The sequence below is a fragment of the Mycetomoellerius zeteki genome, unplaced genomic scaffold, assembly GCF_001594055.1.
Source record: "Mycetomoellerius zeteki isolate Tzet28-1 unplaced genomic scaffold, Tzet1.0 scaffold174, whole genome shotgun sequence".
Taxonomy (NCBI): domain Eukaryota; kingdom Metazoa; phylum Arthropoda; class Insecta; order Hymenoptera; family Formicidae; genus Mycetomoellerius; species Mycetomoellerius zeteki.
In genome coordinates this window covers 2,688,334-2,711,541 of record NW_017256696.1, presented here as the reverse complement: position 1 = coordinate 2,711,541, position 23,208 = coordinate 2,688,334, and the positions used below count along the sequence as shown (strand labels likewise).

General features: G+C 31.5%; 1 protein-coding gene across 1 annotated transcript in view; it reads right to left on the bottom strand.

The window, feature by feature from the left end:
* The window catches only part of LOC108721466 (uncharacterized), a 95,287-nt gene that overhangs the window by 15,518 nt on the left and 56,561 nt on the right, over positions 1-23,208 (bottom strand). The window contains 1 exon segment of the mRNA XM_018446017.1: positions 17,430-17,533. Within this exon segment, the coding sequence (XP_018301519.1) occupies positions 17,430-17,533 (104 nt within the window).

The window sequence follows — 23,208 nt, the reverse complement described above, 5'->3', positions numbered from 1 at the left end:
AATAATAAAACTAATAATCGATATCAATATAAATATTAAATGCAAAAGTATATATAAGCAAATTTTTTTGGTGTCATTTGTTTTTTTTATTATTGTTGTTTAATAATTATAAAATATTTGATTTTCTTGAATAAATTATCGAATAAATAAATATTAAAATTAGGTATTAATTAATTATTAGGTATTAATTAATGATTTCTTTTATTAATCTTATATTTTTAATTGTTTTCATTCATAAATTCAATACTTTCAAAGGAAATACGATAAAAAATACCTTATTTTTATTTTAGGAAAAAAACGGATTTATGAAAGTATTTAATATTATTTAATATATAAAATCGAATTTAATTAAAATATGATCAGATTTTCATTTAAATAAAATATGATTAGATCGAAAGGAGGCACTGATGTTGCTTATCATTTCCAAAGTCTATTTCCGTAGATTCACGCTATTATTAGTCGACACGTTACATTTTCTCACTGCCTTAGTAATGACGAGTTATATCGCTTTATTCCAAACTATCAGAACTGAGTTCCATCTTATAATTCAAACAAACAACGCACGATGTTAGAGTGAAAATAACTTGACCGGTAAAGAGTTGCATGCCTTTATCTCATTCGTAACGAGTTCAATAGTAAACTTCGGAAATAGTAGTCTAAAAATATTTCCGCAAATACTGTATATTTTGTTCCCGGAAGGAAATAGGTCGAAAACGTAAAATAAAAAATCTGCAAAAGATATCTACATAAAATAAAAGATAAAAGTAAGATGAATTGTCATTGTGTTTCAGTAAATGTAACATATTTGCCTTATCACGTAATAAAATTCACGTTAATAAATGTTATTTTATCGACAATTCTCTTTAGATATTCTGTTTTATGTTAAGTGTCGCGGAAAAAGAGTAAATGGCAATCTCACACTAGCAATAAAATTCAGAACAAGCAGGAACAAAACCTTCAGCGAGCTTTATCGCTATTTATTCGTCTCATTCGGTTTTATTGAATCGTGAGTCGTCCCGATTCGGTCGCGGAAAGAAATGAGACTCGAGTTACTCTGGATATTCAACTGAGCCGCCATAACCACTCCCGCTTATCTCCGACTTAGCTCGCTTCAGCTGCGTGTTAATTTATATATGTCTACTATCTATCGCAAGATGGTTAAAGGTTGGTACGGAATCGCGTCTCATCAAGGGATGTCCTGCGGCAGCTCTACTTATCAATGCGTGGGCGACTGGGTTGCCTCGTTACATTCACTTTGTCCTTTTCTTTACCACTTCGATGTGGACTTTCTCATATTTCGCGAGATCGGAAGGTTAGAGAAAATGGAATTGATGAATGATGAGCAACATCGAGGAAATGTATCAATCATGAAAATTATTACGATACTGAAATTCGATATTACATTTATGTACCGTACTTTATTAAAGTACTTCCACAACATTTTTTTTAGCAGAAAGCTTGCTCGACGTCGGACAAACAAGCAAAGCGTAAAACGTCGAATGCTAATTTATATTATTTTTGTTTCTTATTTCTGATTTTTTAATCACGGAGAGAAAAGATTAGAAGTATTTGCTATAAATATGGTTAATTCAGTCATATTACATGCTTAATATAGCCACTACCATACCGTATTAATATTGTAACTATACGATTATGGATAACCCAACTTTTTTAATGGTAGCATATACGGAAAGAATCATTTTGCTGAATTAAAAATTTAGTTAGATAAAGATCTGAAAATAATTTTGTTGATTCATCAGATTGATATCTATAGCTAAATCAGTATAAGGTAAATTTTTAACAAAATTATTATATTATATATGTAGTTAATAAATAAAGTAGATACTTTATTAGATATAAGAAATAATATTTCCTATAAATTAAAAAATAATAATTTATGTATAATATATTAAACTTTAAATGCGACAAACGTAAATTTTTTAAATTAAAATAATTGCGCATGTCGTTTCTTCTTGCAACAAGATATATCTAATCGAGTGTCGTTAAAATAAAAGTAAATGAGATTGCTTGATGTTCGCACCTCCCTTTTTGTATTACCTCCAGGTATTATCAAGTCTTTCATGCGGATAGCCGGTTGAGACGTACGGAGGCCGCGGGGTGAACGAATTATGGGCTTGAGGAGTGGAAAATGGGTATATACAATCTCCGCGAAGGCAAACACCCCATTTTCAGAGTTTTGATATGATTGATGAAATTTACTGGCTCTTCCTTAAAGAGTTCTAAAGTTTCTTTCGAAAAAAATTTTTATCTAATTTACTGCAGCAGTCAATATTTTTTTTCAGTGTGATTAAGTGTAAAAAATAGAAGTTTAAAAATCTATAGAGAAAAGTGCGCCAACTTTACATTTTTATTATATGAGAACTGGTAACAATTTTTTTATTTTAATTACAATTGATTTGGGCAATAATATCATTTACGACAAAATTTTTGAAACGCTGTTTAGAGTTCTTATGAGATTTCCAAAAATAAATTATAATTCAAGAAACTTCAGAAAATTTTTACCTAAGGATTGAAAAATTTATCAGAAATTGTTTTATTGATTAATTGCCAGAGTTCTTTTTAATAAATTTCGTAAAAAAAGTATATAAAAATTAATTTTTGTCTCTTGAGTTGTGGAAAAATACGACAATTAATATTATGCAAATGATAATGTTCAATAGTCTTTTTTAAATACAATGCAGTCTCACAATATTCTCAAATGCATAGCATAGAATCGCCGTGTTCCGCGCTGCGATTAACTGGTCGAATTATGACTCGAAGGGTGATATTTCATTTATTCGTTTTTGTCATACGAAAAAAAACAGAGAGATTTTCGGATCTTTGTATCCTACAGCCAATTAACAGGCTTGAAAAATTTATAGGGACAAACGCACAAATGTAATACTGTTATAAATGTTGTGATGTTTATATTTAAGATCATCTTAAGTATAGCATTAAAATATCATGGACCAATCTCAGAGCCATAATAGCATTTTAAGATATTATTTAAGACCTGTCTGCGATCATATTTTTACTCCCTCCGTAATCCGTAGAATCTTTTTGTCCAATCTAAATTTTTTGCACTGTTTTTTTTTTCTGAAAAAATTCATGGTTTTTTTTTCAACATTTTTATTACATTAAAAAATAGTTTTTTAACTCAAATATAAAAATCTTTATATTTGATAAAAATTGAAATTTGACAACAATAAGGATGAAATTTCAGAGTAAAATTTCGCTTGTAGTAAAACAGATCCAGATTACAAATAGAGAGTTAAGACGATCTTGAAATAAGAATGGACTACGAATATCGATAGCAGCAATACGATTAAAAAGGTCACTGAAAGCGTGATCCGACATCTCGAATAATCATCCGCACGTGTAACTCACATTAAATTCCCCAATTAAACATTATCCGACCTAATCTCCGCAGTCCTCTCTTTGCAACGAGATTTCCATACACCTCCGATTTCCATTCGCCAAGATCCGCCTTTGAAGTTACAAGAGCGCGGCAAAAGGTCTCGAATTCCATCGGATATAAATTAAGTATTTAAGATAATTAGCCGAAGCCCGTGTTTCTCGTGGAAATCAGCCGTAACCTCGCGGGCATCGATATTATCTCGATGCGATGCTCTTTCTAAAAGTTTCCTTCATCATATTTATGTGATCCGATTTACATACAAATACTTAGATCAAAGTCTGACCAATCCGCTATTTTAAATAGGCAAAATTATTAACAATTTCAAGTTAAATATCTCATAAAATCAAATGCGAGATAATAATTGATACAAATAAATAATATAAGATAAAGTTGCAGATGCATTAACAAATAATTTTACAACATATTATACGTATATTAATAAATTAAAAACTAAAAAATTTCTTATAACAAAACTAATCATAGTAGCCCATGATGCCACGTGTCATATCAACTAGACTTTGATTCACGTATATTTCTACATTTTCGCACGTATAATACGAATTGCCCTGTGGTTATTTCCAACTCTCCGTTTGCTTAAACAATAACCATCGAGCTGTCTTCGGTGAAACGAAGCGTGGCGCTTACACCAATCCCTCCGGCAAAGTAATGCTTATAGCAGTTATTGCTTGTAACTCTTCGTCGATTGCAATACATATGTACCCATATAGAGTAAAATAAACGTGAAAACTATATTTCTTGATGGGTAAATTTGAATTAAATTGATTAAGTTTTATTGTTATTACTTAAATAATTGAATGATTAAAATTTAAACTAGAATTAAATGCATAGATTTTAAAAGTGATTATGCATAATCTTTTATTTAGTCTATATTTGACAAGATTATTTGTTCTGTTTTTCACATTATATCGTTTTCAATATAAGCGGTAACTGCCGAGGGGGTCAACACTTTTTATTTAGTTGCCGAATCTCCAAACCGTAAGTTGCTAAGCATTATGCAATGATTATGCACGAATTCGGAAAGATCTTATCAACAGGAATGCGAGATAATCAGCGGGCCAATTTACTGTCAATTTTCGTACAGTATAATTTAGCGTAACATAATTCCCTCTATGGATCATATGAAAATCAATCATAACTCAATTGAGGTAATCAGGTCAATCTTTTAGGAATCCTTTTATGAAACTAAATAAACAAGGAATTTTTGTTATCCAGTTTTAAGAAAAATCAATATTTACTTTGCTTTATGGAAAATATAGAATACAGATATTAAATATTCAAAAAAAATCTAAAAGATACATTTAATAGTTTAAAAAATAAGTACGTGTTATTTATATTCGAACAAAAGTGATGTTTCACTTGTTATAGAAATGTTCAAAAATCAATCGATTTCTCATCGATTATTCTTTAATTTATAAACACAAAAATGAAAAAAGGAAGAAAGTTTTATCGAAGATTTATCATGATCAATCATGTGAATATATTACCTTGGACTCTTTATCTCATTGAAAAAGAGCTTGAGGCATTTAACGAGACGCGGCAATCTTCATTCAGAAGCTTTTTTGTTTCATTTCTTTATCATAATTCCGCAAATGGATAGAAGTTATAACACGAATACTGCTGCTAAAGCTGACTTAATTACGCGGTTTTTATCACTTTCGTTTTACCTTTATTAATGCACCTTGTTACAAAACGTATTTATTTCTTCTCGCGCGTATGTTTATACGATGAGAAGCGCGAGATAACTTTACGTCGCGAAGTACTTAACGCAAATTTCATCCTGTTTATTAGCAAGAAGTTGAGGCATCGTAATTTTTCACGCGACACGCAGAGCGCACCGCGGATTTATTTACTCGACGTTGCTTTCTTTTGCTGTGTATAATGATGAGTTTATTGAGACGTTAGACGGTCAGACGTTAACATAATAAGTTTGATATCTATTTAATTTTGTATGGGTATTAAACTAATCTATCTTTCATATCACATACTCGGAAAGAACGGTTTTGCTAAAGTATCTAAAAATTAAGATAAATATAGATTTAAAAATAATTTTATTTTACTATCAAAATAATTATGTAGGAAATTTAAGCATGATGAGCAACCATCACAGTAATTATGTAGGAAACTCAAACATGATTGAGCTGTAAAAAATTTTGACCTTCTAGCAATTAACTGGAGCGTTCTACGCATTAATTTTTCTGATTATCAGTTTAAGTACTTATGTACGTAATTTATATATCTTTATATACTTATTTGTTTACAAAAGAAAAAAAATGAATATTAAACTATAACGCGATTAAATTTAGTATTAAAAATTTAAGAAATTATTCCAGCTATAACAAGATAATTATAAACAAGGATAAGAATCACATGAATGAATATAAATTAATAATAGATCTCATAGGTATTTTAATATTTTATGATCTTTTCTCGTTGTTCAGAATTAATAAAAATATAATTAAATTTTCTGGTTAATCTGACATTATCATAATCTGTGCATTGCAATAACGATGGATAAATAAACTAATTATTATTTTTAATAATTATGGACTAATTTCTTGGTAATATAAACGTAAACTCGCAAACATTCTCTATTCTTGGAAAATCACGAGAAGGGAGTACGTTCTCTTTTTTCGTAATGACACGTCGCGTATTGCTCGTACTTGCCCGCCTATTTGCCATAACCATTTTCCGCAGAAGAATTTAAAAGAAAAATCATATTTAAAGTAGTAGGTATCGGATAGTCATTAGATTACTATATGTAAAATTGTTTAAGTACTAGCTATTTTACAAGACATCTCAGATTCGAATTAAAAATACGGTTACTCCACGTTTATCTTTTGAGTTTTTTCTTGTAACGTTTTTCCGTTATTCGAGGCTTAAATCTGAAAATCAATTTCGGTAATTATAGAAATATATGAGCGTTCATTGTTTCAATCAACTATACATATAGAAATTTAGTTACATAGCAGCTATTTGTCAAATGGATATGTTAATACATTTTGATCAGGCCGACAACTTCGTGACGAATACTTGTCTAGTTGTTTTAGTAATCACAGCTGGAATGTACAACAATAATGAGCTATTCGTGAAAATTTGTTCAAGTGATTCTTGAATAATATACTTATTACGCATTTCATTCGTGCAAGTAATGGGCCGGCAGTCGTACATTTCCGTACACTGTATTCTGGAAAATCAACGAGCTCTACAATCATTACGAAAGGAGCAATAGTGAATAATAACTAGCGGATATCTCGTCTTAGTGGCATTTCATATAATTCTGCGCAGTATACTTATTAGCGGCGACCTGTCTCCGATGTATTTGTTTGTTCACGTGGATCTCTAACATCTGGTCTTTGCGTCTATTTCGGAGTATGACAATGCATGTTTATTTTTATATTAACTGTCAGGACTCAGAACTGTCGATATATGTATAAATATGAAAAAAGAACATATAGGAAATAATTGAATTCAGTTTTAGTATTATTCGTCAATAGCTCTTTCCTTTAATTTAAAGTTGATTTTACTTTAAGAAAGATAAGAGTTGAGTTAATGTTACATATGGATTTGAGTTAATATCATACTACTGTTTCTTTTCTATTTCTTTTTAAACCTGAATTTATATTAAATAATACTTGATGGAATTACATTTTATATTATTTTATTAAACCAAATTAAAGTCGAAGTAATTAACGAAATTTTATCTGATTGCATTTCTCAAGCTCAACTCATCAAAATAGTTTAATTATTAATCGCTTTGAACTGGGGAATTATCAATATCGCAAATGTGAATTTGCCGATGATATCGCATTCACATAAACATGTATTTTTTTTTGCAAAGAGAAATAATATATTCTGTTACGTAGCCTTCTCACAATTGTACAGATATAAAAAGAAAACTCAGTTGAAATGCAATTAAATATGAAAATCAATTATCGAATGATGCAGAGTCGAATCTCGGATAGAAATCAATATTTAGTAGGAAATTGCGATCGTATCGATCATGCATGAGAAATTTTTCATTTAACGCGCAACGAATGCTTTTAGGAGAGTACGTTTGGTGCAATCACAAGTGTCAAATCGTTTATTGGCTACACCTAATAATTTCCGGCGTCTACGAGAACAGTCTCGATAAGATAGCTCTAGAATCGGCACCGTCGCGTCTCTCGTATTATCAAGTGATCTTCCGGAGATCTGCAAGAATGATGCGAGGACGACTCTGCACATGTAAACTGCAAGATGCAAACCTGCTCTTACGCAGGAAAAAAAAAGATCGATTGCTTCGCGAGAAGCGCAGTGACGATGTGGCCATTATTAATGCTCTTCATTTCTATTTTTTTTATTTCAAATAAAAATAACTACACGTGAGATCACGATAAGAAATTCACAATCATAAAATATTATGAGTAACTGATTTCGTTTAAAGTTGTGTATTATTTTAGAATTTTTATTTTATTATTTATTGTTTTTATATGTTATTAATATTTTCCATAGATTCGAAAATTTGGTTTCATTGATGTCAAAAATCAACTAGCATTTTTTTGCAAATTTAATATAATGTTATAATAAGCAATCACACAAAGAGAATATTATTTTTTACGCTCGATGCATATAAGAGTAAAGAGTTACAATGTGTCGTCCGGCTACGAAGAGCGTGCGAACGGCGGTAAAGACGAAAAATACTCGATAACAAGGCAGATATTTAACGTTCTGAACACGTGGAATGGCGCCTCTCGTTGTGATTGCGCCATCAAAGGTACCGACCTTACGTCCATATAGATTGGGATTTTCGGGACCGGCCGCGTGAAAGAGGGAGTACCCGCCGCGAGAGTTCGTTTAACTTTCAAATTGACCTCGATTTAAACCGCAAAAAAACCGCGATGTCGGTAGACACGACTCTTCAGCGGATCCAATTTGCCGGTGAGGTGTGAAACGATGCGTCGGTCGTTTAGGTTCTTAGAGGAAGGAAAAGATGGGCGTAAGTTGCCTTGAGGATTTACACTGGCGATGTCGAAATTATTCATAAGGATGAAACTTGTAAGAAAGACAGAACGATCTCTTAAGTGTATACTTAATAAAAAACCATGGTGATTGTGATAGATATTAACCATTAATAAATTTTGAAAAATGTATTATATTATAAATTCTTGTTTCTTTAAATTTCATATTATAGTTTTTATTTTTTATAACGCTAATTATGCAAAATTATTTTGAATATTTTATTTAGTATACATATAGTGACTAATTAGTGGAATTAATAAAAAATATTTCATTTTTAATTTCAACTTGTTTTTATTATTTATATTATTTGTACTTTACGATTTTAATAACTTGTCTTTACGTAGACAAATGATGTAGAGTTATAAATACTATTTATAACATGTTAATGCAAATATCGTTTCCGGAATAAATAAAAGTAAGAACGAATATAAATTCCTGTTTGAAAAATATAAGATTGAGTTAAAACAGTTCATAGACATAAATTACTTGGATTTATATAATGAACTCCGATTATTATTACACCGTTTCCAGTAAATTGCAGATTTCCCGTAATTTGAAGCAATATAGCGATTTTGTGAAAATGCAAAATATTTTCCTGCACTTACCTTGTATTTTGTATAATGGGTTAGTTGATAGATCAAATGATTATAGGAAATGCAGTAGATCTTTTATGAGAACATTAGTGCAATCAATACTCAGAGAATCGAACCGTATCAACGTTTCAAAATTTTTCTCAAATTCAAATACATATTTTTTTTTATTAATTGCACTAGATTCAACTGCTATATACATGTTACAGTTTAAGTAAAAAAATTGATAATATTAATAAGTATAAAATATAGCCATCTCAAGATCTCTCCAGCGTCATAATAAAAACATTACGTATCATCTATATTATGTGCAACCACGTAGCAGAAACTGTACGAGAACTTGATTGCAATCAGGTAGAAGTGCAATGCGCTCTTTGAAATCTTCTTCGTGGATCATCTTGTCCGCGGCCAATCAAGTGCAATTATTAATGTTCCTGATAATACCGAGAGTGAAAAAAGCTTCTTCGATCAACGACCGTAAGCACGCAATTGCATTACGTACATATTCCAAGCGAGGTTATTTTGCAATTTTTAGATGCAATTCATCTTTTCGTTTTGCTTAGCAAAAAGTACTTTGTAAAAATCGATTAATGGCATCGCTATTAAAGAACTTAATATCCAGCTAGATAAAAAATTATATTTTGCCTCTCTCGATTTCTTTTTGCCAAAAAAGATATTGAATCATTAGCAGTTTTAGAATTATAAGCAATTAGGCAATTGACCTTCAAGAATCCAAATGGATTATAGATTTTATTGTTTAAAATTTAATTTTAAGTAGATCTTATTTATATAAATAGATATTATAATTGAATATTCACTTATTAAGATATTTGATGCAGTAAAAAAATTGCCGTAAGACATAACATATAATTATTATAAGTATATAGAAACTTTGGTGACTGTTATTACTCGAGATGTTACTCGTAAAATTATAGTCATTCTGCATTCTGGAAACTATTAATTTTGATAAATACTTACATGAAAATTTAGAGATTTAGAACTCGCAGTATTATACTCACAAAAGAAAAACATTATAGTAGTAGTAACTGTATAATTACAATAACACACTTATAATATGTACGTAAACCGAGAATCAGATTTCTCCAAATCTTCAATGTATTTTTTACTTCACACACATAAAAAAGAACAATCTAGCAATTAGATCTAGATCAATTATCTTTAAATGTGTGTCGATTTATACACCAAGATTCGATATTACAAAATCCTATTCGATGATCTTTGCAGCAGCAGTATTGAATTTTTTTCATATTCGAAGCAACTCTCATACAGCATTCGAAAGAGTTTGGTCGGAGCGAGCACGTGTATTCAATGACAACGACAATGTATAGAGATGCACCGCGTGTTCAAACGGCCTTCAGATCTATTCTCGACCTAACGTAATATCTGCTTCGCGCGCGGGTACTTCCTCTGCTTGTGTTCCGAGTGGTCCATTTGCATCTGGTAGGCCAGGTAGACCGATAATCAGATGGCTGACCGGCTTTCTCGGGCTGCCCTTCGTGCTTCGCGCTTCCGATTAACCGCCGAGTGTTTCGCATTCCGCGGGTAGCTTCTGCTGCTTCGTCCATCACGACAAAGCGGCGTGCAGCGACGGTTCTCAAATAACATCCTGCTGCTCTGATTTTAATGCCAATGTGCATATGTAATCGACACGACATGCGCGACAGTCCATATTTATGGATGCGTACGGAAAATGCCCGCTTATCATGTTCCGTTTTTGTTTTTCTTTGCTTAGATAATTATTTATGACTTTATCTTGATGCACGAATACACGTTTGTTAATCTATACTGTCTTTTCGCTAATGAAGTACTCGAATGAATAACTCAAATTTACTGCTTTTTCTTATTGTAGCGTATTTATCTGTGTTAAGTCAATTATTTTTTAATATTTTACAAAAAATATATTCATTTATCATCACAATTCTCAGTGGCATTAATTTTAACAGAAAATTACTTCGAAGTGTAATTTATATTGAACATAAAAAATTAAATTTGAGAATAAAATATCACTCTATATGATAGATAATTTATCGATAAACTTTCATTTACAAGGAACTTTTGTTTCGTCGAAGAATCTGATATTTTCATCAAACAATTTTAAGAATGTTATAGACTTTCAATATAGAAAAGATTTTCAATTTTTTATAATGTTAATTTTTTATAATTTATTCCACTCTTAGAATTATTTAAACGACCACACAAGTAGCCAGCGTCATGGGAGGCTGTCAATCGCATTTTATTGTCAAGCATTTTATGAGGTGACAACATTTTTTACTGCTCGATTATTTCTCACTGATAATTTTGAAAGGGTTGACGAACGAAGGATCTCCCGTATCTTCATTAATCGTGTCATAAAACAGCGGGAACGTATAGGAAAATTTGTCGCGTGTCTGTTACAGATCCGAGGGAACATGCCTCTCGAGGGTGTCATCGTGAAATTAAGTACGTAAGTTCTTCGAGTGTTTCCGACCCGTGGTATACCTCAAGAATCAAGTATTGCGCGCGCGCGCGTAAAAAAAACCATATATAAGCATCGACGATTGATAGACACCTACTTTTTTTTACGCTGAAATATCATTCGGCCCATCTCTCAACGCAGAGAATAGCTACGTTTATAATTAGATACTCGTACGAGATGTAGATGCACACTAGATACTGTAAAGTTTACCTCGTAAAAGTTTTCACACGTACCTATGTGAATTTAGAGACTCGCGGGGATTTAAACATTTTAAATCGGCAACTTTTGATCGTTTTAAACGTCGGTGTGATTTTTATGATAGGGCGGTCACTGGAATGCTTGTCGACTACTAAACTTTTTAAAAGATGAAATCAAATCGAGATTTTATCAAGCATTAAAAATAAGCATCAAAAACTAATTTCTGTGAATTAAATTCATCACAAATGCATCATCTGATTGGCGTGTTAATGAATTAATTTTTTTAAGCTACTGTTATATTTATTTTATAACCCTTACATACAGAAATCTAACACTGGCTAATTTAATATTGAAAAATAGTAGTTAATTATTTAATTATTTTAAGTACCAAAACTACTGTTGTTCAGTGCTGTTAATACTGAACTCCAAAAGAGTAATGAATTACTGTCTTTCAGTAATACATTGACCAGTATTAGATTTCAGTAAGAGAACTAGTTAGATAATGCAAGGGTTTGTAGGGTTTGAAAAACAAAATAATAAGTTTCTGAGTGTAATTATGATTGAATTGATCCCCCTACAATCATAGGTTGTATAGTATTTACGATGCAGTATTTATTGATACTCAACGTTCAGATCATAAATTTTACGTGGAATTACACGATGATTGGAAGTGTAAGAAGGTAAAAGATCTGCCCTTATTAACGCGCTCGCTTATAAGGATTTTTAGATCTGAACGAGCAGGAAGAAAGCCGATTCCATGCTAGATGTGAATACGCGTGTATCGAGAAATGAATCTAGAGCTATGAGATTTCCTTTATCCCTTAATTATCTACCACCTGGAACAGTGTAAACAGGAAATAAAGCCGATCAACCTAATCATAGGTGAGGTATGTTCGGTATGCACGCAAATACGCCCGGTACAAATGAGACGATACACCATACTGAAAGGAAGCATCGATCTTTGGAATAGAACGAGATTACTTACTAGACCGTGTGTATATCGGAACTCCGCAATAAAATTGAAATTGATCGACGATACACAGAATAGGATTACTTTTGCTTTAAAATTACTTGCGTATAAACCAAATTATTATTAATAATTGATTTCCGGAAACTGCTTCGAAACGCGTCTTTTAAACATTTAAACATACGACAAATAATAAACTTCCTTATTTTAGATATAATATATTTCTTATAATTCCTCAAATTTTGCAGAATTTTATATTTAATTTTCAGAAAGTTTTTTAATCTATTAAATTTATCACCTAATATATATTTATACATTTAATTATCTTATTTTACACCTTTTTTGTAACTTCATTGATACTTCAATAATATACATATAATTAATTTCGTAATATGTTGATCAAGATAGCTTAACTCGACTTGGTTAGTAAATTCTGTTATTAATTTCATAAAGAACAGCCGAAAATTTATTAATACAAAGACTTTTAATCATTGAGTGAAAAGAGGTCTAATTCAAAGTATATAATTAATTTAGATATTTCAATACAAAAAAGAAGCTACTTATAACTGTAATTTCTTTTATTTCCGTTTTTATATGCGATTATGATCTATAATATCTTGTATAGGGATAAATGAAGGATGGACGTTATAAAAATAGCGACAAGTTAATCTATAGGTACTTAATGTATACTTAATATTCCTAGCATGGACACCTTTCTGTCTATAATTATGATAGAATGCTACTTTGTATCTGTCATAATTAGCCGATTTGAATGCACATCGCGCGTCTGTCTAATCGATTTATGGTTTTTGAGATATTTCTTTTTTTTAGATGAATGCGCTTCTCTCTTTCGCCTGCACAGTGCATTAGCAATTTTTTCCAAATCACAGATCTAATTAGTCAAGCTTGTATGAAGCCATACGTTTCATATTTATGAAGACATATTTATGAACTGTAATTAAGTTAAAATGTAGTTTGACTGATCAATCGAAAGTGTTTCTCGATTCTTTGAAAAAACCGCAGTTATATTAATGGACTTGAAAATTTAAAATAATTAAAGTTAAAATTACAATGTTTGATTTTTTTAAAATTATCTAAACAATATTATTAATATGTTATTTTTTTAAGGTGTTTTCAACTGCATTTCCAGAAAATTTATATTTACAAGAATATATTATTGATCGATTACATTTATTTTAAGGCAGTGAATCTGTGCTATATTATTACTTATTTCTAATGTACTTATTTTTATTATAGCATTCTTTTTACCTTGATACATACATTTTTTTCACAATTTCATTACGTAAATTATTTTATTTTATTTAAAACAAAACATAATTTCTCACTCACCAATACGATGCGCAGCAGCGGAGTTGTAATTATAAGAAGTACCTACCTTGAACTATAAAAAACCAACATATTCAAATTATAGTGTAACGTTTGAAACAATTACTTTAAAAGATTAATTTGTTGCATAAATATATAATAAATTATTTACCTCGTGGTTGCTCCATCGTGGCATGATGCCTCCCAGGCCTCCTCCTCCTCTTAGATTTTGTTGCACAAGACACACGCATTCGATATAACACTCGCGAAAGCACACTTACCTAATTATTATCGTGTATGTACTAATGATTAGAATATTTGATCGAGCGTAATACTTTCGTTTCAATTACACGCTGCACGCACTTTATTACGATGGAGAAACAATGCGAGGAAGATCCGATTTCACAAAGTTGCGATTAGCAAATTAAATACGAACGAAAATTAAAATAAATCGCATTATACAAACATCGAATTTACGATATGCGTTATTAAAGCATCAAGTGTAATTATAATTATATTAATCAAACGTGATCAAACATGAACAAGAATAAATCGAGATATCTTTATTGCAATAGATAATCATCTCGAATCGGGAAGAATCAATTAGTTCGCGGATAGTAAATTGCTAATTGTTATTTGCGAGGAAATGAATTAGATGTTTCGCACGTGTCGCGATCGTCGTTCGACGAGTAATGCGGAGGTAAGGGGAATCGTTCGCACCGCTGGCCGTTGATCGACGCGAGCATTCAAACAATAACACATCAGGTCATCGCGTCGGTTATCAATCGCGTAGTGGGGGTCGCATGTGGGGATCGCTCTATTATTCCTCGCTTATCGTCGCATTACCTCTCGAGATTTGGTTGTTGAAGTATCGGGAGATGTGTAGAATCACTTGCTTCGAATAATTAGCGACGAGTATGCTCAATTAATTGACTCATGATTACTGTAATACTTAAGCGTTTAGATATTATCGAAATAATATGGTTGAATTATTCATACGAATCGAGTGTCGTCGCGAGGCGTATTTGATTTTTTATTACGAATGAGGTGTTTGAAATTGCGATATATGTTGGAGTATCAGAAGCATCTCCTATGCGTTAAAAAAAATCACACGAGTAATGTACAGCAATTAATCGTAATTGTTGTACTTTAATACGAACTTTCGATCATACAGTGATCATACAGTCGTTTAATCTTCCTTCAACATTTGTCTATAAAATGATGCGTACCATTCGAATTTAATATTATTTGATAGTAAAGACTTATTAACTATTAGGAACGTTTAACAGGCAATAAAAGAATCTTATGTAATTGCATGGTATTCTCGTGAATTCATTCGTTACGCGAAACACTTATACGGGACTCAAGAGGGTCATAACTTTTTATGCATTCTTTTTTCTCATTATTGTTGCGTCGTAATGCAATGAAGTGCGTGTCGCGAAAAGTGCCGTGCGGCCGTCGTATTCCGGTGATTATTACACACGTGATTGTAATCAACTGCGTTTTTGCGAGTGTTGTATTGTGTAAGTGCAACGGTTAAGAGGGTGGCTGAGAGGAGGAGGTCTGGGAGGCATCTGGCGACGGTGGAGCAACCTCAGGGTAACTTATCATTTATGCTTACTGTATATACTTATGTTATTTTGTTATATTGTTACTTGCAAAATTAATCATTTATTTCCGTGTCATATAAAAAATTATTCGCGTGTCACACAAAAAATTATTCGCGTGTTCACATAAAAAATTTCGTGTGCTATTATACATAATATAATATAATATCTATCTATATTCAAGATATTTTTGAATCAGTACATTTTAGAAGATACTTAAAATATTTACAAGTAGTAGAAATTATGTAACAAATATTTATACTTATACGTATATCAAAATTTTTTGAACTTCAAATTTAAATTGAATGGATGGATTATTTCTGTATGAATTAGACTTTTATTTATAAAATTCAAAAAAAAATTTTTGAAAATTTTTTTTAATTAATATTTATTAAAGATAAGTAAAATGATTCAATATGCGTAATAATCATTTCCTAGAATATTAATTATTTTAAGTGCTATTCTAATTTAGATATGTTTATTTTCATCTAATTGTAAGCGTAATTTTTTAATTCCAGGTCCAATGCAGTTACAACTCCGCTGCTGCGCTTCATATTGGTGAGTGATTTATCTTGTATTCTAAATTACAGTAATGGATCTGTGAAAAATCTAGATCAAATGTATATATCATATTAAAACTATACAATATTATAGATAAATAGAATATATCACAGATTTATTGCCGTAAAATGGATGAATTAAAATGGATTAGGATTAGTATTTCATCCTGGATAATTTGCATTTATTGATTTAGTTTACATGCACAAAATTTATACAAATTTTCAGGAAATGTAATTGGAAACTATGAAGAATTATTAAGAAATGATATAATAATAATATTGGTTAGACAATTTTTAGAGTATCAAGTACGTTATGATTTATACAGATTAAATTTTTCAATCTATTGGTTAAGTGAATAATTGAAAAAAAGTAAAATATAGTGCTGTAATAATTAAAATACTTTTGGAATATAATTTAATTTTAATTTCTTCATAGTTCTCACACACTTTTTGAGCAACAACATAGGATTTAACCTCTTTCTACATATTCAGGATGAAATATATAAATTAATGGTTGAAAAAATAACTTCGAGATTTTTTAAAATACATTATATGTATAAATCAAAGAAAGATAGGAAATATATATGCCGATTATATATATACAGGGTGTTTCCAAATTAAATGGCAAAACTTCGGGAGCGTGTAGAGGAGTAAAAAACTAAGAAAAAAAGTCCTATAGACATATGCTCCTTTTTGCTTTGTTTCGCAGGAAATCACGAAAAAAGATGCCTTTAAAGCATTACCGTTGCAGAAACCGTATACAAAAACCATATCAGCATATTCACTATTAGAATACGTACGCGGCATATTGCAAAAGACAAAATTCATCTACTGTTAAAGGCTTTCAAAGAGCGACTGACAAATTCATAACAGAAAGTGGAAAATGTAATCAAATATGTCGGTGCTAGATATGGCAAGAAATGTAAACATTTTTTTTCGATTTCTCTGAAACGGAGCAAAAACGAGCATATGTCTATAGGACTTTTTTTCTTAGTTTTTTACTCCTCTACACGCTCCCGAAGTTTTGCGATTTAATTTGGAAACACCCTGTATATATATTCTAATCTGTTATTAATTTATCAATTCATATATTTATTAATAATTCATAAGTGTTATCGCTCATAACGTGGTAAAGAAAGTAAGTAAAAAAGAGAGTTACGTAGAACATAATTTTCGATATTCTGCATTTTGAATTTTCCCATATTTTACGAAACGTTCTCATGATTCATGTCAGTGAAAATGAATAGCAAAGAAAAAGTTTTACTTACCGAGCCGTAAAGTAGACCGCAAGAATCCATACACACGAAAAGGCAGGTTGCCATGCTTTGGATCCTTAATTGTCCTCTTGACGTTGATATCCTTTGAAAGATAGCTGAAAAAAAACATAGAGATGACAGTTAACATCAACTATCAAAATTTTTTTTTCTCCTAAATGCATTTATTATGACGTTATCTCATAAGCATTTTAATACGAATATAAACTATCGAAATTAACCGTGTATAATTGGGCGAGCGAGGAACAGGTTTTTCAAATGTTTTAATCTGTGGTTAGTCTTGTCGCTTATTGAAGGCCTTTTTTTCTTCAATGATACAATCTTCGGTGCCATGAATACGAATTTTCAATGCCACTCGTAATTCATGACACTTATCTCGAGCGTTCAATGTTCGAAGCTATTCGTGTCTGGCTTTGATGAATGAAGTCGTAATGCAAAGTTGCAATTCGCGATGATACGGAGACATGCAACAACGACGAATCGGTATTCCATACTATGGATAAAGCTTGTCGTCGAGCGAAAATTACGCATCGGAATAACACTAAAGTCCGTCTTTAGCGTCCATTTGGCGTGACATTGCATACGCCAGTCTTATTGCGAACGGAATATATCCCGCGTAATGTCCTAAAGAGACGCGACCAGTAAATGAGATGCGTTTTCAGGAAATAACGATCGATTTTTATCCATTTCAAATTTTTTCCCTGGGAGAAATGCGAAGCCTGTTGCACTTGATAGGTCGGCCACAGTTCCGTATTGAGTATACGACGCTTAATGTAATCATCTTAATTCCTCAAAGCCGCTTCTCCGTAGATACTGAACGCGTAGGGTGCGTATTAAAGACGTGCGTGACATGATCTAGCGTCGTAAAACGTACGCGATCATGTGCACCTGAATGCGAGTCTGGTAAATGAAATGAGTTATCAGGAATGGTCGGTTTTCCTCTTTCTTTCCTTTTGGTTCTGGGATTTCTCGGGAGAGAAGCGTATACAATGTTCGGCTCATAGATCGCGTCGCTCATTCCGCGGTATACTGACAGAGTACGTGCTTACATAGTGTAATCATTTTAATTTCTCAATATAGTTCCCGGGATACGTCGGCACGTAACATTAAAGACGTGCGTGACAATCTCGCATCGCAAAACGAACGCAATCACATACCTATCTTTACCCAGACATGAACCACGCGATGCGCATGCTAAATACAGGGTGTTCAATGCGGTAATTCATTGCTTGATCTCTTAATCCCTTTCGATATTGCGAAATAATAAGACGAGTGCGGCGCACGGTTTGCGTACATGCGTAAAAAGCCGCGTAATTAAGCTTCAATGCGAGAGTGCGGAAATCGCGAGTGACATGCTGCCACGTTATCGTTCGCAAGTTCTACTTTCGACTGCGAGAATGCGTGAATTTTTAATAATAGCTTTCGTCGAGAGAAAAATGTTAATATATTTTATCTATTATAATTATATATTATTAAATCTATAGTATCAAATTTAACGTAATGTGAGTCGCCACTGCTCCTACACTGAAAAAAAAGATTGACTGCTGCAGCAAATTAGATTGTAAAATATGGCATAGCATTTTTGGCTGTAGTAGCCAATTTTTGATTGCAGCGGCCAATTTTGCTTGCGTAAGCCTATCCATAATGTCAGTATAGGATTTCGATAGGCTAACGCAACCAAAAATTGACTGCTGCAACCAATTAAAAATGCTATGTTATATTCGGCCAATCTTTTTTTCAGTGTATTCAATCATATCGTTATTTTATACTAAAACAATGGTTATATTTGACACTGTATAGTGTCAAATTGACACGATATAGTGTCATATATAACTATCGTTTTGGTAAAAAATAATGATATATTTAGTAGGAGCAGTGGCGACTCACGTTAGGTTAAATTTGACATTATAGATTTAACATATACATTTCTTTATCAACATATATCTATTTCACGGTATTTAACTTCTTATAATTAAAAAATCGATGTTTAAAATTAATTTTAATCGAGAATAAGAAATCGCGCAGGTTAATTTTATGGATGATTAGCCAGACTGGCTTGAAAGTGTCTCTACCATCTTTTAGCACTCAACATGTTGCTGTCATCGCGATTAAACATGCTGTCGCATCGCGAAGATGCATCGGTATGCTAGTCATTTACTCCAACGATTTATGCACGAAGCGTAAATATCTCGTATATATTTGCGGTTTTAAGAAGCGACTTACGCATTATTTCTTCGAGACATAGCACCGTTTAATATGCTGAATGCACAGTAAATATTAACGACCCATTTAACTAGAAATTATTTCAGATTTTACAGAAAGAAAATAGATAATTATTTTTTGATAAAAAATTTAGAGTCAACTTTTATTAATGCACGTTACGATGTTAATAATATGATGTTACTAATAATCATCAAATTATAAATTAATTGAAATAATTTAATTTTTCGCGAATTGAATTTTTGAAATAAAAAATGATAACGAAATATTATTTATTGTACAATTTTAATTGAATTGAAATTCAAAATCTGATTAAAATCTGAATTTAATTCTTTTTCTCTCCTACCTCTTTCATTTTCTTTGCATTTGCAACTGCAAGATGCATATTTTTTTATCTTACGTTTTCTTGATCTCTGGATACGCGGCTTCAAATCAACGATCATCAAACTGGAATCATGTAACTGCGAAGATTCGAGTTCGGTTTCTGCATATTTATATCAGCGCAGCATTAATTAGGAATAGCTCTTTTTATGATCGGAAACGCATCGATTAAGTGTAACTCACCACCTCGGAAAATCAACGATGATAACAGCTCGCGCGGCTCTGTTATTAGAGTATGTGAGCGTATCCGCGGTTAAGATATTCAAGGCGTGTATAAGACGTACGGAAAAGAAAAGGTTCACACATGATCGTTTTACCCATCTGCTATAAACGGTACAAGAGCGCAAGTACGCAATGTTAATGAACGTCCTAAAAGAGGATTTAACGCAGCTAGAATGAGGAGTTTCGCGGAGAAAACAGTGTCGTAAAGTAACAATATTTCCTTTACTGCTATAATTCGCTGGTAATCGGTAATACTCGAGTGATTAATGAGATAAAATTATCGGGTATTACATGATAATGGTTATGACAAAATGATATATCCAGATATATAATCTCTAATTATATTTTTTAAGAAACCTTATAAGAAACTTATAAGGTTAATTAATATTAACGTGATTAATCAAAAACGTATAAATTTAAAAAGTTTTCTGGGGGATAAACAAGATTACGTGCTGCATTATAACGTGATTTCACTTAGTATGTTGAAGGGATCATTAAAAGAATTAGCAATAGGAATACACAATTATACAAAATATCGAACCGTATATTATAAGAAAAATAATAAGAAAATGTGGTAGTTAATAACAAGATAGTTATACATATAATAAGATAGCATACGGAATTAAAAAAGCTACCCTATAATACTATTTCAAAGTACATGTATATACCTATTTCTTTTTGCAATTGTGGCGTAACACGTAACGCATAATATGATGATCAGTTAAGAAGTAATTGTACATTTCAATTATACTTGTTCTTGCACTTTAAAAGAAACCTATGATTGACGTTAATACATTACTGTGATATTATTACTTTCCGTCAAATTATAGTAAATATCAGTAAAATTCTATCATTATTTCACTGTTAATTATTTTATGATTTAACAATTATTATTTCTTTTATTATAATTAATGTACATATCTCTTTATAGATATTTTTATATTATTTTAGTGATAAAATTTCTGATTAACTATTTAACTAATACATGTATTTAAAAAACTATGAAAGTCGTTATTAAACGAAAATCAAACAAAACGTTGATGAATGTTCATGATTTATCATTTGAGTAGAGGCCTAAGATATGTTAATGCTATACAATTTAAGAGAAGATAGAGACGGCCAGAGTTAAATTTAGCGTGTAACGTAGGTCGCGATGTCATACACAAACATCGATTACTGATTTTACACGTGTTCATACTTTTCATTTTTACGAGCCTGATCTTGTGCTATATTAGTCGCGCGAAGATTAATTAGGTATACCGGAATGCGTGCACGAATTGACGATGTCGTTACGATATGAACTGGGCGCGACATAGCACTCGCGATTCGCGACAATAAGCCTCATACATCGACGGAATACCGATGGTCTTATCTAAGCGTATAATTTATTCAAATTGCCGCACATAAAAAAATCACAAGTCTACGTACAGTAACATTTCCGCGAAGCATGTTATTGCATAGAAGCGTCTACGAGACATTCAAAGAGAACTAGTCGATTTATACCAGTTGCTAGAATCCATCGACTGTTGGTATCAACTAATGGTGATATCATAATGCTTTTTCCAAAAGTGATATCGCTTTCTGCGTCATAGATTATTAATAATACCTAGAAGGAGTTACTCCTATTGACGCTTTTAAACCTTTGTGAAGACTGGAGACACATTTGAACTATTCATTTGAGCAATGGAATATTTTGTATTTTAAAAAGAAAATGAAAAATTTATGAGACTATTATATGCAAAATCTAATTTTATATAAATAATATTTTTTGTCATCAATAGTCGGTGAAGAAAAAAGAATTTAAATTGTTGTATGCTTAAAATAATTATTTAATATTGCTATAAAGAGTAATATATTTTTATTTTACATAAATGAAAATTGTGCTCTTTTTATATTTCTTCTATCGCACGCGATATGTTTTTCAAAATATAGTTGGATGTTTTTTTCTTCGAAGCATTTGACATATGTCGCAGGATCAATATTTTTTTTCAAGCGCAGTTTTGCATCAATCTCCGAGGTACATGCATTTTATTGCTAATTTTGGAATTTCAATGAGGGCGCGCGTAAGCAATATTAGACATCGGATGTAGTTTACGTCTTTGGTTGGTGCATTGCGAATGGTATAAATAATAAGGGCATAAATTCGATTCAAGAAACAAGTTAGAGTCTCCTCGGGAGTGTCCCGGCGCCTAAACGTTTCGGCTCAATTGCATGCTGCCTTTGGTGACGTTAAATTATGGATATGTTTATTACGAGTATAATAATTCAGGTCGAAATTTGTGAAAAAGATATCAAAAATTCCAGCGGACGCGACAAGACAAAAAATTAAAACACGTTGCAATGGGAAAGAAATCGAATTATCATTTTAATATAAAAAATATGGAAATAAAAAAATTAAAAATAATCTTATTTACGTAAAATCTTTAAGTACATAATCTCTCCGTGCTGCATTTTTTTAATTCAGAAATAAAATTGTAGGTGTTATAATAAATTTTTACAGATGAAGTTTTATATACATATAAATAATTATTGTAGATATTAATTTAAAAAAATATTAATTATTATTATTTAGGTATAAAGATGTAATGTAGACATTAAGAAGTAATATGTTTATATAGGTTTCAATGTATAATGCACTTGACTTAATCTGATATTTCAAAGATAATTGCTTTCATTCATTAACGGATACAATCATTTTTGACAACGGTTAAGAGAGTGATGATCGATATATAAGTATCCGACGCGAGATAAGTCGTTGGCGAAGCTCGTGTTGGTGTTAATAGACATACACGCGGATTTACAGATGTATAGCATGTCATTGTAGTTAACAAGCTCTTCTTTAACGCACGTCAACACTCTAATTGAGTGCCTGTGTTTTTTCACATATACTTTCACGCCTTGTTGATTGAGTCATTCTCCGGTATATTGTAGGTATGAAATTTTTCCTTTC